Below are 16,327 nucleotides of genomic sequence, written 5' to 3' on the forward strand. Positions count from 1 at the left end.
TTGGACGTAGATTTAGCAATTTTAATTTTACTATTTCACTTTATGAATCTGCTTTAATTATTTACTATTGTAGAAGAAACTTGTCTTATTCTGCATAATGGATTTTTTTTTGTTTTTTTAAATTCTTGTGATGTTTCAGCATGTTCTTGCCACAAATCTTTGCAAATTTTAGGTTTTGTTAAGTTGTTTGTGTTTTATGTGTCTTTTTTATTAAAAAACAAGTTTTTTTACGTATATAATTGAATAATCGTAATAGCATATTCAATTAGACGTATTAGCTCGGAATTTCTTCGTTCATATTTATGTGTAGCCCTTCTTTGAAAAAAAAAAAAAACAATGACATGTTGTGTGTCAGTCGGTCTTCTTAAAAGAACTTTTAAGAAATACATATATATATATATATATATACTTTTTAAATATACACGATTTTAAAATTTTGGCCAAATAGCTAAAAAAAAATTAAAGAAGTTTCTTTTTTCTTAAAAAAAAAAAGTTGAGAGTGAGGATGACAATGTGAAAAATCGAACCTTACCAACAAAGAAGAAGGTCAAGTTAGTTAATGAACTAAACAACTAAGATTTTCCGGCCAAATAATATAATAGAAGTTCAGGTTAATCAATCAACAAAACTACTAAATTTTTCTGGCCAAATAACCGATAAGAAGCAATCTCAAGAATTCTTTTTTTACAAGATATCAAATTTAAACATGTCATATGAGTAATTGTTTTTCCTACAAAAGTTTATTTTAATTGAAATAGTAAATAAAAGGTCCAATTTACCCCTGCCGCTTAAATTGCATTATTGACATGAACATTGGCGCCGACACCAAAATTGAATCACTAAAAAGAAATCATATCAATGCTGATCGTGCCTTACACAACTAATTCTCCTACAACATTCAAAACCTTCGTTTTAATTTATTTGACTTATTTTTAAAAAATTGATTGTTTTTCTTTTCAACAATTATTTATTTTTAAATTTCTACATGTTTATAATTTAAAATTACAAAATTAAAAAATATTTTAATAAATTTAGCATATCTTTAATGTAAAATCATAAAATTTAAAGTTTTTTAAGCAATATGTCATGTCTAAATATATTTAATAAATTGAATTAAAAGAACTACTTAGTATATATGCCAATACAAGAAAAACAAATAATAATAATAGCAGAAATCTCTTTTTAGTTTTTGCGTCAATTAGGAGTCCAATCATTTTCTATTAGCAGGTCCCGCTTGTTACTATGCTAGTTGGAGGGGTTCAAAGGCACTTCCATGTTAAGAATGTTTGGTTAAAATGTGTTTATATCAAATTAAATAATTTAATCATTGAGATTATAAATTATATCGTTTTAAATGATAAAAGCTTATACGACAAAATAATATGTATAGTAGTCAATAGTCATTTGTTTGATACGAGTAGATTCATGTTTTATTTATTTTAAAAGAAATTCAATATTTTTTTTGTTTGTTTTCTAGTACGAGTGGGTTTATCATTTTTTATTTTTTATTTTTCAAGAATCTTTTTTGTTTTCTAGTTTTTTTTTTACTTTTCCTTTATACATCAAATTTCTTGTTTTATAGCTCTTCCTTAAAATGCAATTAAAAATACAAACATTAGTCTTCTACATGGCAAGGCAAAGAAGATGAAAGCTAGTTCGACAAACCCTGCAACTTTTTCGGACGATATCACAATTCAATTATTCTCGAGACTTCCTGTTAAGTCTTTAATGCGGTTTAAATATGTTTCAACATTTTTTAATTCTCTCATATCGGAATCATATTTTATGGATATTCATCAACAACACTCTAGGAATACTGGCCTTGATGAATGATTGATTGTGTTGACAAAGGCATTTATACTTATGTGGAAAGCCTCTTCCCATTGAAAAAAAATTGCAATGCTGATTAATCTGAGGTCAGATATCCATATTGAAACTCGACTAATTTGATCAACCATGCAAGATTATTCTCTGAAAAAGAGGTTGGACATGGATTTAGCAATTTATATATATTCACTGCTTTAATTACTTTACCATTGTAGAAGAAACTTGGTCGTATTCTGCATAATGGATTTTTCTTGTGATGTTTCAGCATGTTCTTGCCACAAATTCTTTGCAAATTTTAGGATTTGTACCGTTGTATTGTGTTTTATATGTTTCTTTTTATTAACATCAAGTTTCTTTTACTTACATATACAATTGAACAATTATGATAGCACATTCAATTAGACGTATTAGCTCGGAATATTCTTCGTTCATATTTATGTGTAGCCCTTCTTTGAAAAATGACATGTTGTGTGCCAGCCGATTTTAAAGATTTGGTCAAATAACTAATTTTTCAAAGTTTTTTCTTTTTAAAAAAATAAAAAATTAAGAGTGAGGACTACAATGTAGAAAATCAAACCTCACCAGCAAAGTAAAAATTCTTAATCAACCAACTAAACTAGTAAAATTTCCCCGCCAAATAACTGTAAGAAGCAATCAGAGAAAAATTCTTTTTACAAGATGTCAAATAAAGATGTCATATGAGTAATTGCTTTTCCTACAAAAGTTCTTTTTTATTCAAATGTTAAATTAAATGTCCAATTTACCCCTGCCGCTTAAATTGCATTATTGACGTGAGCATTTGCGCCGACACCAAAATTTTTTCTTTTAAATATTTTTTTTTCTTTTAAAGTTCCTACAAAAGTTGACTCTTTTTCTTTTAAATTATTTTTTTTAAAAAAAAAATTCTACATATTTATATTTTAAAACTACAAAATCAAAAGATATTTTGATAACTTAACATATAATTAATTTAATTTTTTTTTAATATGTATATCAAGTCAAAAATGTTTAACAAATTGAAATAAAAGAACAACTGTATGCCAATACAAGAAGAAAAAAATAGTAAAAATCTCTTTTTAGTTTTTGCGTCAATTAGAAAGTAAATATTTGTGAAAATAAAAGGAATATAAATTGGCACATACTCGATGTAGAATATGGTACGCTTGGTCCAATCATTTTCTTTGCGTATATATTTTCAGATCCACATGAAAAAAGCGAAAAAGTGTGCATGTGGCCATCTCAGATTAATCATGCATCTTAGGAGTTGTTTAGTTTGCAAATTAAATTATCTTAAAATTAATTTATTTATTTTGTTTGAGAAGGGGAATAAGATAACATAAATTTGATGAAATATTCAAAATTAAATTAATTAAAACATAAAACTTTAATCTCTTTGAATATCTCACTTTTTATTGATTAACTAAAACGAGCCTAAATTTCTTATAAGTACTAAAGAGTACTGCTAATTGAAAAGTTAATAGGCCCCAGCACAACTGTTTAAAAAGAAGGGGTCCATTGGACCCATCTGAAGCAAAAGCTACTAGCTATAATTTTTTATACGGACTTTAATAATAAGATTTAGTAAATCGTAATGTGATAATTGAGATCTCTAAAACATAAAATAAAAAACATTTTTGTCTTTTTTTATTTGTTAAATTTGGATTTGACAGACGTATTAAAAGTAATGATTATATAGTGAGTTTATCATTTTATCTTTATTAATTGATAGAGTTTTAAATATATTTATTCACTATATTTTTCAAGTACATTAACTCAGTGGTAATAAATTGAGGGTATAATAGGAAGAAAAAAAAAATTGTTCTTCCTTGATTTGTCAAAAAATAAAAGACAAGTAAAAAGAGAAATTAAAGTAGAAAATATTTGACAAATACTCCATTTGTCCAATACTATGGAGGGTGTAATAGGTAAATCTTTTTTTTCCTTTCTTGGTTTGTCAAAATAGACAAGTAAAAAAATAAAATTGGACAAGTAATTAGGGATAGAAGGAGTATATTCAGAGGGTTATAAAGAAAAATTACTCTTCTATTTATAGTTTTTAATAACTGCACAACATTAATAGTGGACAAATATTATTGGACATATGAAGTAAATAGGAATAGAGAGAATATGTTAGAAGTGTTAATCCCAAAATAATCATGTGTGTTAGGAATTTAATCAATCTTCAAAACTAATATCAACCATCATCAACATGTGATTTAACAAAATCAAAACAATTTACATACAGATTTAATTGAAATGCACCAGCATTGGATAATACAGATGGAATCAAAAAAATATTTCAAATAAATAAATAATTATCCATTAACATTTATTATACTCAAGTACTCATTTTTTATCATCAACAACATAAAAATACTTTCATATTTTTACCAAAAAAAGATGAGTAATTATAATCCCTTAATTTTAGTACAAGTATATAATTTAGCTTCCATTCTATAAAGACAGCTCAACATATTCCCCAATGCCCACACGGTTTTGACTCAAAATACACACGCAATTTCCAAATTTAATTCGAGTCATTAATTTTAGCTGAAAATTTGGGGTAATATTAATCATACCAATAATCAAAATTCGAAGTAGAAAAAAGAAAAAAAAAACACGTACTAGTAAAAGCTTTTCTCCTTTTTTTCTCTCTCTTCATTCAATCTTCCGATCTTAGGAAGAAAATAGCAAATCCTCTGAATATATTTCTGTTCGATTCAAATTTGATTTGAGAAAATCTTCATTCAGATTCATTGTGCTTGTGGATGTTGTTCATATTTTTGTTTGTTTGGGGGGTTTGGGGGATTTTGATTTGATATACAAATGCATTGGTCTCGGAAGGGACCAGTTTCTATATCATTTGATTGTATTGTTGTTGGATCTGATGATGAGAAGAAGAATATATTTGGATTGTTCAAGAATTTCTGAAGAGAATAGTAATAATATTAATCCAGCAGGACGTTGTGGCGTCGTAGTCGGCGGTGTGTTGTCATATAGAGTTGTGGTGGATTGGAATTGGGATTGGGATTGGGTGGAGGAAGATGCAGCTGCACTTCTCACCTAGTATGAGAAGTGTAACGATATCGAGCAGCAGCAATGGAGGATATGGTGATTTGATGAAGATCAAAGTCGCAGCTCGCCACTTTTCCTACCGAAATGTTTTTCATACCATACTTATCCTAGCTTTCTTTTTGCCCTTTGTCTTCATTCTCACTGCTGTTGTTACCCTTGAAGGTGTCAATAAGTGCTCTTCCATTGGTAATTTTTCTTCTCTCCGATTTTCATTTATTAATCTTCCTAGATCCTGATGTATATCTACGCATATTTGATGAGGCAATGTTAGTAGTTTGTTTTCAGAATATTTAAAATGTTGTTTGAGTTGAATTGGAAATTATTGTTTTCCACTCTAGCCGGAAATGCCATTGGAGACGTTTTTGTATCTTAGGATTGTGTGGAATTACGGGAAAGTTAAGGCTTAAACTTACTTGTCTTTCAATAACTTGCCCCAATGATTTGAATTTGATGACAAACACCAGAAAAAGGAAACAAGCAATAGAGTGTACATGGTTTATGATTTATTTTTTTGGTATACTTTACATTTTTAAATTTTTTTTTACTCTATGCTGCTCCACCGTTCAAATTAAGAAATTGTTAATGCGTTTATCGTCCACTTTAGGAATCAAATTATGTGATTAAATTCAAATGATAGATGTCTGAGTGCATTGCTTTTGTGGAGGTGGTGGTTGCATAGTGTTGTTTCTGGTATTCTGTATGAATGGTATTTAGTAACTGCTTCTCATGTTTGTTGCTTACTCTACTATTTATCTTAAGTATGCAACAAACTCCCAATGGACATACTTGAGTCTAGTTGACGTTGTTAATTTCTTATGCGTGTTGCATTAAGCTATCTTGAATCACAAGTTCTTTGTGAATCACGTGCTCTGATCACCGTTGTTTTTGGTTGCCTTCCAATGCTTTTTTAAAATTCCGTGGGATGAAAAGGAAGCTTCGTTGGTGGGACCTTTTTTGCTTTATGGATGGATAAATTTTTAAAGTATCAATGTGCCAAGAAGCTTGTTTGGTCAGGTGGTGTTGGTCCTGGTTTTGATGCTTCTAGTTGACATTTCCTTTTGTCACCCATTTTACTTTAGAATGTTGTTGGATATGAGGGATCCCTTTCATCATTATTATCTTCTTTTTTTTTTGCAAACTTTAATTTCATTTTCTTCTCCTTGGTTTCAGATTGTTTAGGTAGACGATTAGGACCATCACTTTTAGGACGAACTGATGATACAGGGGTAAGTAAACTTCATTCTCTTACTGTCATTGCTCTCCAATCTTGTGTAAACTTTTACATGGAATTCCTTTTCTAACCCAAGTCTATGCCGTTGTTTGTCTATTGCTGTTTTGGCAGAAGCTGGTCAAGGATTTTGTTAAGATCCTCAATCAAGTGAACACTGAGGAAGTGCCTGCTGGCCTGAAGCTCCCAGAGTCCTTTAGTCAACTTGTTGCTGAAATGAAAAATAACAAGTACAGCGCAAAAGAATTTGCTTTGGTTCTAAAGGGAATGGTATGTGCATGTCACTCTTCTCTAGCCTTTTCAGTAGCTCATGTCTATTAGCCTTATTTGTTCTTGCCTTCCCCTTGGACTTTCTACCGTCTACCCAGGGTTGTTGAGTTACTTACTGACCCCCACTTTGGTTTTGATTGCGCACAGACACAGAAAGATATTGTCCTCAGCTGAACTTTGTGTTGAATTTGCTATTTTGCAGATGGAGAAATCTGAAAGAGAGATTAGGGAATCAAAGTTCGCAGAGCTGACGAATAAACACTTTGCTGCAAGTGCAATTCCCAAAGGCATTCATTGTCTTTCGCTGCGGTTGACTGATGAGTACTCCTCGAATGCTCATGCACGCAGACAGTTGCCTTCACCAGAGCTACTCCCTCTGCTATCTGACAATTCATTGCAACACTTCGTAGTGGCCACTGACAACATCCTGGCTGCCTCAGTTGTGGTAAATTCTGCTGTGCAGTCAACTCTGAAGCCTGAAAAGATTGTTTTCCATGTCATCACCGACAAGAAAACATATGCAGGCATGCACTCATGGTTTGCTCTGAATCCTGTCACTCCTGCTCTTGTGGAGGTTAAAGGTGTTCATCAGTTTGACTGGTTGACAAGAGAAAATGTTCCCGTGCTTGAAGCTGTTGAGAGCCATAATGTTATTCGTAAATACTACCATGGAAATCATGTTACAGGTGCCAATCTCAGTGATACAACTCCGCGATCTTTTGCATCCAAGTTGCAGGCTAGAAGTCCAAAGTATATCTCTTTGCTGAATCATCTTCGCATATATTTGCCAGAGGTACCACTTTCTCATATCTTGTAAACTGTCTTCTGTTTCTTTAAAGCAAAATTTTGGAGGGTCAAATTCCAATATCTTTTCAACTTCCCGTCCTCCTTTACAGAGAGCTGGACATTGAAATAATACTTTGCGAGAAAAAGTTTCCAATATATAAAATAGAGTCAACGGTAGGTTTAAGCATGTTAGTGAGGAGTTTTGGATAGATTAAGATGCATACATCCTGGTTCAGTGAACATTATTTGCATTATTTATCTGAACCTAAGCTAAGTTAATCAAAACTTTCATGTGACGAAGTTTAGCCAATCTTATCCAACATTTGCGACTTCTTGTTGAAAATGTTGTGAAGACACATAAGCAGAGCCTATAGGATGAGTAATGTTTATGCAGACATTATTTCTTCATTTTACTAAACTGTAAGGTTTTTGTGCTCCAGAGATCATTAACATTATGCACACATGTCCATAAGATGGAATAACAGACTCTTCTGTATACTGTCCTGCACCACAGCGGCAAGTCAAAGTTTCAATATCATCTTTCCCACACTGAAACAGTATAATGAGACCTTGGTACCCCAGATCTGAAAATTTAATTCTCAAATTACTCTATGGAGAATGAAGTAGGTACCCCATAGAACTAGTCGAGCTGCGTGCAAGTTGGCCCGGATACCACGGTTATTTTAAAGAACTTTATGAAGAGTGAAGCACAGTTATAATCAGACTTTGGTTTGTTATTTTCTTCTTGTTCTGATAATTTAACTCCAAGTTTGCATCTCCAGGCGCTCCTTTCTTTTCCAGAAGAGTTCCACGCAGCAATAATTTTTGCTTTTCCTTTCTTCTACTTGCAAGCATTTAGGTTTTAGTATAGATTTCACTTTGTAATATTTCCCTCTTCGATACTTGTATGTAATCCCGGAGCCCACTTGTGGGATTACACTGGGTATGTTATTGTTGTTGATACTTGTATGTGATTCACTCTCCGGTCCTGCATTTATGTAGATATGCACGTTTTCAAATAGCACTCTGAGATTTCTGTGGTGTCATTTTTTGCAGCTCTTCCCAAACCTTGACAAAGTGGTTTTCTTAGACGATGATATTGTAATTCAGAGAGATTTATCTCCGTTGTGGGACATCGACCTTAGTGGTAAGGTCAATGGAGCAGTTGAGACTTGTAAAGGTGAAGACGAGTGGGTGATGTCTAAGCGATTCAGAAATTACTTCAACTTTTCTCATCCCCTAATAGCAAAGAATTTGAATCCGGAAAACTGTGCATGGGCTTATGGGATGAATATCTTCGATTTACGTGCATGGAGGAAGACGAATATTACAAATACTTATCATGCATGGCTTAAAGAGGTACTCAATCTTATGCTTTGTGATTATTTGGGGAAAAAATTGGTTTATCTGAATTCCAGCAGCTGTGTGTTTGCATTTTGGATCTTGCCAGTGTTATGATTTTTCTGTCATTCCTGTTTGTGTTTGTCTCTTAGCTGTCCATCATACTATTCATTTAGCTTTTTTTTGACATGTTCGTCTAGGAGGATTGTGTGACAAATTTAGCATTTTTGGATTCTGACTTGACATTGTTAAACTCGCTAATCGTTGTAGAATCTGAAGTCAAACTTGACAATGTGGAAGCTTGGAACATTACCTCCTGCTTTGATTGCATTCAAGGGTCATGTTCACCCCATTGACGCCTCGTGGCACATGCTTGGCTTGGGATATCAGAGTAAGACCAATATCGACAATGTGAAGAAGGCTGCTGTGATTCATTACAATGGCCAGTCCAAACCCTGGCTCGAGATAGGCTTTGAGCATCTCCGTCCTTTTTGGACCAAGTTCGTTAACAGCTCCAATGATTTTATCAGTACTTGCCACATACTGGAGTAGTCGACAGATTTTCCATCAGGGAAAAAACAGCGGAGAATTTTGAAAGCCCACAGGATTTGCAAACTTTTGATTGGTTCCAGGGAACTTTAAATGCGATTGATGAGAAGGAGATTCTGACAATTGCCCGGATATATTCAGGTTTCCACATTTGGTGCTTTGTCTGCTGCAAAAGAGAACCTGCATTCTAGCATGGGCATAAGATTCATTCTTTCAATATGTAAAATAGAAGTTGGTCACATAATTCTATTGATTGGACAAAGGACAATATTTTTGGCCTCTTACTGGGGTTTAGCCTACTCTCTATTATACTATAGCTTAAGAGGCAATGATAGTGCGTCCCAGGAAATGCTCATCATTGCCATCATCAGTCATACAAATTGGTGAATTGCGAGAAGAAATGCTAGGCGCTGCGCCCTGTTAGCTGCAGAGATGATTCTTCCAACATTTTTCCTTGTTAATTTTGTTGTCATTACTCCATTCAATCATCTTGGTCATCATATTAGACTGTTGTAGGCTCTATGGAAACTTGCATCACATAGTTGGGTAAATCCGTAGGTTATTACATTGCTACTTGTTTTGTATGATTCAATGATATATACAACTGATATGTGCAGATTCTTTTTTACCAAAAATTCTCCAGTTTTACTTTTTTGCTTTTTATTAACGTGGTTTTTGTTGTCTTGATGTTTGATCTTTCTCAAGTCATTTCATTCCTAATTATGGGATTCAAATTTCAATTAATGATACCAAAATTATGGGAAGGGTTTGATAAGTACAACTGTGAAGTCAAAGTACAAATTGTTAAAACAAAATCTTGCTGAGTAAAGAAGTGTATCATACCAGCCTGTTTCGTAACTTTCAATATTAAAAAAACTAAAGAATCCCTTTAAATGCACTCAAAGGGACAAAAAGAAGCAATAAATAAATATTCCTATGTCAAGAAAGGTCTTAAAAAAGAAGAAGAAAGGTCTCAAAAAAGAAACAGTCTCCAGCTCAAATCATACAAATCTTTTTATGTATTTTTAATTATTTAAGGGGATACGGAAGGGCCGAGAGAGGAAAAAAACAGCGAAGAGTCGTTTGGTGTGAGGTATAAGGTATAATAATCCTAATATAAAATATAAGATTATCTTATCCTGTGTTTGATTGGAGGTATTAGGTCATCCTTGGATTATTTCACCAACTATTTGTACCTTAATGATGAGACGAATTATTCTATATACATGGTGAAATAACTTATTCCAGAATAAGTAATCTCAGAATAACTTGTTTCCAACCAAATGATCAAAATTAACTCACACTTCAACGGGTCAAAGTCTTTGGCCATTGACAATGACAGTACCTCGACTATTCTATCAAGTACTATTTGTTGTTACTTTTATAAATGTTAGAATAATTGAATTTGAACTGTAACACCAAAACTTATTACTAGTAATTTTATTAAGACCATATCCTTCAATGTATAAAGTAAGAGTTATACACATATTTACTTTCCTTTAAAATCCCAAAAAAGGAGAAGAATATTGGCGAGGGGTTATCCAAATCCTTCCTAAAAAATTACCCTATGTATATAAGTTTTCTAATATACTCCCCGGTTCATATTTACTTATTAAACAATTTTTAATACAGGTAATTACTAAAATATATTTTAAGTATATATACAAATTTTGAATTGATTCAATGAGGAGAAAAAATGTCGATAATCCCATAGAGTGAGGAGGAGATGCCGAAGACTGAAGAGAGTTAACTTTATTGACCCAAGCGAAGATGTAGAGAGAGCGAAAGAAGACTTTGAAAACTCCGAAAACTGCCGAATTTGATTTTTCTTCATCTTCTTCTTTTTTCTCCCACCCCCTACCTTTTTTTTTCTTTTCTTCTTTTAATATAAAAATTATTATTTTAATTGTTAATGCATTACACGTATTACCCACCCTTTCCTTTTCTTCTTCCCTAGTTTTGTAGCTCTACCTGTCTTGAGAAATATCATATGAAATTACTTTGTTGGGTAAAAAGTGGACAGTTTCCAGATCAGTTTCTCCTAACAGTAAGCCCAATCATGCATTTGATTTTATTTTTTTTAATTTAAAGATCCATTATTTTGTAGAATTGTAACTTGATGATTCTTGTCTGCAGTTTGAGTAGATATATTGGAACTTTTTTTTTAATGTTTTCTTGACTTTTGGGGTTCTTTAATTTTGTGATTTCTTGGTTAATTTGAACTCAAGATTCTTGAATTTCTTTCTTTTGGGTTGTTTAAAAATTGTAGTTTGATTCTCTTTTCTTGATAATCTAATCTAATTCAAGAAAGTGTAATTATTTACTTGATTTTGTGTGGGTTTATGTATATCTTGTCGGTGTTAACATCTGATAGTTCATTATGAATTCATATTTTGTTTTTTCTGAAGATTTAAGGCTGGGATTTGGGAATTTGATGAGATCCATAAAGTGTCAAGAACCAAAGACTAAATTCTTTGGTCCTGGGAGCTTCAGTGATTGTGTTAATTAAGGCAGAACAGGTTTCAGGAAGATCCTAGTAAAATATCCTTGTGTTGGGTTTGTTTTGTAAGTTAGAACAAGGATGTCTGCAGCTCAAGATCAACTGGAGATCAAGTTTAGATTGATTGATGGAACAGATATTGGCCCCAAGAGTTTTTCTGCAGCTACAAGCGTAGCAACCTTAAAGGAGAACATCCTTGCTCAGTGGCCTAAAGGTTAGTTTAGTTCTTGAATAGCTGCTAATTGTGTGTAAGATTTTCAATTACCCAAGATTTCTGTTGGTGGCATGATTGCTTCAAGAACCACAATCATAGTCTATGATCTGTAGTTGTTACTTTTGTTAGATATAGAGCTCTGTGGATAGTTCCTTTACTTAAGTTTCCTACCGATAAGGAATACGTATACAATTTGTAGGGATTCTGAATGATAAGAAATTTTGGCACGTTGTTATTCATATAGTTGAGGCGCTTTGCTGCTTCAAATCCAACAGTGGTATGTTATTCAAAATATTGGGTATTCCCAAATCCAACAATGACATGAAGCTCTGGCTAACCAAAACTTTCAACTTTTCCTATGCATTGTTGTATATTATTCAAAATATTGGGTATTCACTTCTTTCTGATAGGACTCTTAATTTGAAGAATGAATTTAGAAAGGAAAATCGTGAAGCCTAAAGAATAAATTAGAGGGAATTGCTCAGCTTACTCAACAACTCAAGATGAGCTCAATTCTGGATAGAAGAAAGAGAGGAGAGTTGTTATTGATCTTGGTATAATTTCCAGATGAAAACAATGAATGCCAATTACAGCTATTCAAGAAGAAGATTGGAAGGCTTCCTCTAACTCTACTAACTACTTCAACTAACTCGATGAATACACATAAATGGGAAGTCGTCTAATTAGAGGATTGTATCTCTTTCATTTAATAAAACCAACATTTTCAACGCACCTTGTTCCAATTGCACTATATTCATGCATGTATTTTAGAATGTCCTATTACATTCACACTTTGCTAAGTATGTGAAAACCTTGACTGAACTTTAAGCTTTGCACAGTTCACAAGAGCATGTATTGAGTTAATCATGTTTCTCAGCATTCGGGATGACTCTGAAAGCATCAGGTCGCAGTGCAATCAAAAATATATCGAATTAGGAGCTTGAGATCTTTCCTTAAATTCCTTTTTTATATTTTCAGTTAATTTACCTGAATGTTGGGCACTTTCTCTTTGTTATCAAAGATTTTCTGCTATTAATTTTCTTTCTATAATCTTTTCTTAAATATTGGATGCAATCTTGATTACAAGTTTCCAAGTCATGTTTTCTGAGACATATCTTATGTATAGAGAAGGATAATGGTCCGCGGACAGTAAAAGATGTCAAGTTAATCAGCGCTGGAAGAATATTGGAAAACAACAGAACAGTGGCTGAATGCAGAAGCCCATTATGTGATATTCCAGGAGGAGTTACGACCATGCATGTGGTTGTTCAACCACCAGCTCAGGAGAAAGGTCAGCTTAGATTCACTAAACATATCAACGATATACATAATTTGAAACGTAAAACAGTATTTACATCAATTTTCCTTTAGGATGTTTGATTCATTTCTTTCTTTCATTTCCTTCGCCAATTTCCATTCTGTGTTATATGTTCTTTTTTGTTGTGTCGCTGTTTCTGAAAAATTGTTTGTTGTTTGAATTTTGCTACTGGTGATACAGAGAAAAAAGCATCAGATGACATGAAGCAGAATAAGTGCCTCTGCATTATACTATGATATTCAGTTCCAACAGGGGGATGGCTATATGCAAGGTAGGAAGTTACTTACTTTTAGTGTCTGACAGATATCAAAGTCTGTAAACTGATGTTTTGGACCCTCTACTTTCAGATAAAGACTGGTGGTTGTTAACAATACTGAAGTTGGTGAAGTAGTAACAAACATGAGTTGTTGGCATGCCATCCATTCTCAAGATCGTGTATGGTCTGGTCTCATTGTCTTTTGTATTTGCTGCTTTCTTTTTTAGTGCTTGATGGATGCAAAGTCCATTCTGCATTGATTGAAAATTTGTGTTGCTGTCAAGTATACCATTTCTTATCTGTAGGACTCTGTTGTCTGTACAAAATACGAATTAACTCGTTGGCTGAATTCATAATTTAATCTTGAATATCTTCTTATCTTGATCGATGTAATATATAGATACAAAAAAAAGGATTTGGAATATATTGCATTGAAATCCAAAGATTTCTTTACTTCAAAGTTAGTGTTCAACCAGTGGGTAATTTGTCATATGTCTTGTTCTGTGCTAATAGCATTGCTAATCTTGATTGAATAGTGTGGATATTCTTGGCCTTGATTGCAACTGATACTTTCAATGGTTAAGAAATTTTAGTACTGTGGATAAATTTGAAATGCATATTTGTTGTTGTGGCTGTCGTTTCTCCATCAACTTCCTACATTCTTGACATCCATCATGATGCAAGAATATTGCAATTTTGGACAGACAGGTCAGGTAATTACTAAAGGTCACATGTTATACATATCAACAGAAATGTATAAACAAAATTATTCCTCCTTTGATACTATCTGCCATCTAAATGACTCATCCATTCGATACCTAATCGTTCAATCAGCCATTGATGCTTGTGTTACACCCTCTTGCAGCGTCACCTTTCTCTAGACCCTGTGTAAATGCAGGATACTTTTTAAGCACCGAGTAAGTTGCCCTTTAAATGTTTCTCACTAGTTAAAAACTGTTGAAAAACATTTCCCTGGTAAGTTGTAAGGGATCGTTTGGTTTGAATACAAGTTATGTTGGGATTAGTTTTTATAGTTTATTTGGTTTGTCATATTCAAACTTATATTTATTGCATAATTTTTATGAATAAGTTGTTTGTTTATAAAAATACCCTCCATTTTTATTTTATTTTTTACATATTCTTTGCAAGCTTTAGTTGATCATTCTTAATAATAAAATTTTCATCTTATTTAGCTTAACTATTTTTGTATGTGCATTTGCATGATTGTGTAGTGTGTTTTTAAAATTAAACTTTCATCTTATTTAACTTAAAAATAAAATTTTCATCTTATTTAGCTCAAAAATAAAACTTTCATCCTATTTAGTTTTAAAATAAAAGTTCTATTTTAAGTTTATTAAAATAAGAGAAATTTTATTAGTAAAGTTATCTACATTTTAATTGATATATAAAATATAATTTTTAAGTGAGTAATAAACTATTTAATTAAAAATATGTAATTTAGTAGTAGAGTGAACATTTTAAGAGAAATCAAAATATAAATAAACATAAGAATATTCAAGTTATAATATATTCATAAATAAAAATTGTATTTATAAAATGTAATTTTTAATAGAAAAATATATTATCATAAAAACAACAAATAATTAAGATTGTGAATGTTATTATAAATGTTGTTAAAATTATATTTCTATCTACTATATAGAAAAGCCAAGTGATGGACGACCACTGGCATTTTCGAAAATTCAACTTCATTCAAGGGCAAAATGTAATTACGTCACTATGGAATGGAAGTCTAGAAGGATCGCAAGCAAGTCTCTTGGGACAATGAATTAAGGGTGATAGAAAAGTTTTAAAATTAGGTGTAGGTGACTCAAGTCTTAATTATTGAGTAGGGGTGACAACTTTTAAATTAAGGATTAAGGGAATGAATTTCTCATTCCCAAGGTTTTTTATTTTACACTTTGGCCCATAAAAAATGGAGGGAAAAAATGGGGCACCAACAACTAACCTTTTCCTTCTCTCTTGCTATTCTTCCATTGTTGTTGCTCTTCTTCTTCTTCATCATCTTCTTCCTGTTCTTGTTCATCATCTTCTTTTTCTTCTGTTGTTAGTCGTGACATTGACATTATTGATACTGCTGCTATCGGATAAAATTTCATTTCTATATCATTGGGCATTACATCATAGGTGATTTTGGTAAGTAAACTAATGATTTTTAGTCTAATTTCTCATTTGGGTATTTTGATTGTTTCTTCAATAATTTACAGTCGCGTATCCAACAGGTAAGTCATCTATTGCAACATATAACTTACCTGTTGGATACATATTAAAGTACCATGCCAAGCTGGGATAGAACTAAAAGCGTGTTCCAACAGATAAGTCATTTATTGCAACATATGAGTCATCTGTTGTACCATATGACTCATCTGTTGCAACAGATGACTTACTTGTTGGATATATATATTACAGTACCAGGTCAAGCTGAGAAAGAATCAGAAGCTTTTCCCAACAAGTAAGTCCTTAATTGCAACAAATGAGTTACATGTTGCAACAAATGACTCATCTGTTACAATAATTGACTTACACGTTGGATAAGCTTCTGGTTCTGGGCATGTATCCAACAAGTGAGTCATCAGTTGTAACAAGTGAGTCATCTTCATATTATTTGGTGAAAAATACATAATTGCATATTGTGAGGAAATTAATCTGATACCTCTTAAAGATTCTTGGAATGTTCCTTTGGAGATTTTGGAGAGAAAAATACCTCATCCATATGTTGACCCAAGCATTGTTTAAATATGAAAAAATAATGGCCATAAGAGAACAGCATGTCCGGTTCGAAATGCTCCATAATTATTGTAATAGTGAAATAACTATTTTGTACTTGGTTATAAATTTGGTAATTTTAACTCATTTTGGTTGATTATGTATGTTCCTATTTATTATATAAAATGTATTAGTTATGCTCATCCGTTGCAACAAAATATGTTGCATCAGATGCG

At 32.3% G+C, this 16,327-nt stretch overlaps 2 protein-coding genes across 2 annotated transcripts; both read left to right on the plus strand.

Annotated features, from left to right (window-relative positions):
• The first annotated feature begins 4,409 nt into the window (after positions 1 to 4,409).
• On the plus strand, positions 4,410 to 9,739 carry LOC102591597 (probable galacturonosyltransferase 14). The gene is made up of 6 exons (XM_006338324.2): positions 4,410 to 5,088; positions 6,073 to 6,128; positions 6,245 to 6,400; positions 6,603 to 7,193; positions 8,243 to 8,545; positions 8,798 to 9,739. The coding sequence occupies exons 1-6, from the start codon at positions 4,872 to 4,874 to the stop codon at positions 9,077 to 9,079; spliced, it is 1,605 nt and encodes a 534-aa protein (XP_006338386.1). The 5' UTR covers positions 4,410 to 4,871; the 3' UTR covers positions 9,080 to 9,739.
• A 1,054-nt stretch (positions 9,740 to 10,793) lies between these two features.
• Positions 10,794 to 13,807, plus strand: LOC102591942 (membrane-anchored ubiquitin-fold protein 2). The gene is made up of 5 exons (XM_006338325.2): positions 10,794 to 11,123; positions 11,485 to 11,790; positions 12,917 to 13,081; positions 13,289 to 13,379; positions 13,456 to 13,807. The coding sequence occupies exons 2-4, from the start codon at positions 11,658 to 11,660 to the stop codon at positions 13,342 to 13,344; spliced, it is 354 nt and encodes a 117-aa protein (XP_006338387.1). The 5' UTR covers positions 10,794 to 11,123; positions 11,485 to 11,657; the 3' UTR covers positions 13,345 to 13,379; positions 13,456 to 13,807.
• Positions 13,808 to 16,327: the final 2,520 nt, after the last annotated feature.

This window comes from Solanum tuberosum, unplaced genomic scaffold, assembly GCF_000226075.1.
Source record: "Solanum tuberosum cultivar DM 1-3 516 R44 unplaced genomic scaffold, SolTub_3.0 scf00004, whole genome shotgun sequence".
Classification (NCBI taxonomy): domain Eukaryota; kingdom Viridiplantae; phylum Streptophyta; class Magnoliopsida; order Solanales; family Solanaceae; genus Solanum; species Solanum tuberosum.

Coding starts and splice junctions, on each gene's coding strand:
- LOC102591597 (XM_006338324.2), top strand. CDS start 4,872: ATGCAGCTGCACTTCTCACCTAGTATGAGAAGTGTAACGATATCGAGC. Junction 5,089..6,072: donor CAATAAGTGCTCTTCCATTG/GTAATTTTTCTT, acceptor CCTTGGTTTCAG/ATTGTTTAGGTAGACGATTA. Junction 8,546..8,797: donor ATCATGCATGGCTTAAAGAG/GTACTCAATCTT, acceptor TAATCGTTGTAG/AATCTGAAGTCAAACTTGAC.
- LOC102591942 (XM_006338325.2), top strand. CDS start 11,658: ATGTCTGCAGCTCAAGATCAACTGGAGATCAAGTTTAGATTGATTGAT. Junction 11,791..12,916: donor CCTTGCTCAGTGGCCTAAAG/GTTAGTTTAGTT, acceptor TCTTATGTATAG/AGAAGGATAATGGTCCGCGG. Junction 13,082..13,288: donor ACCACCAGCTCAGGAGAAAG/GTCAGCTTAGAT, acceptor CTGGTGATACAG/AGAAAAAAGCATCAGATGAC.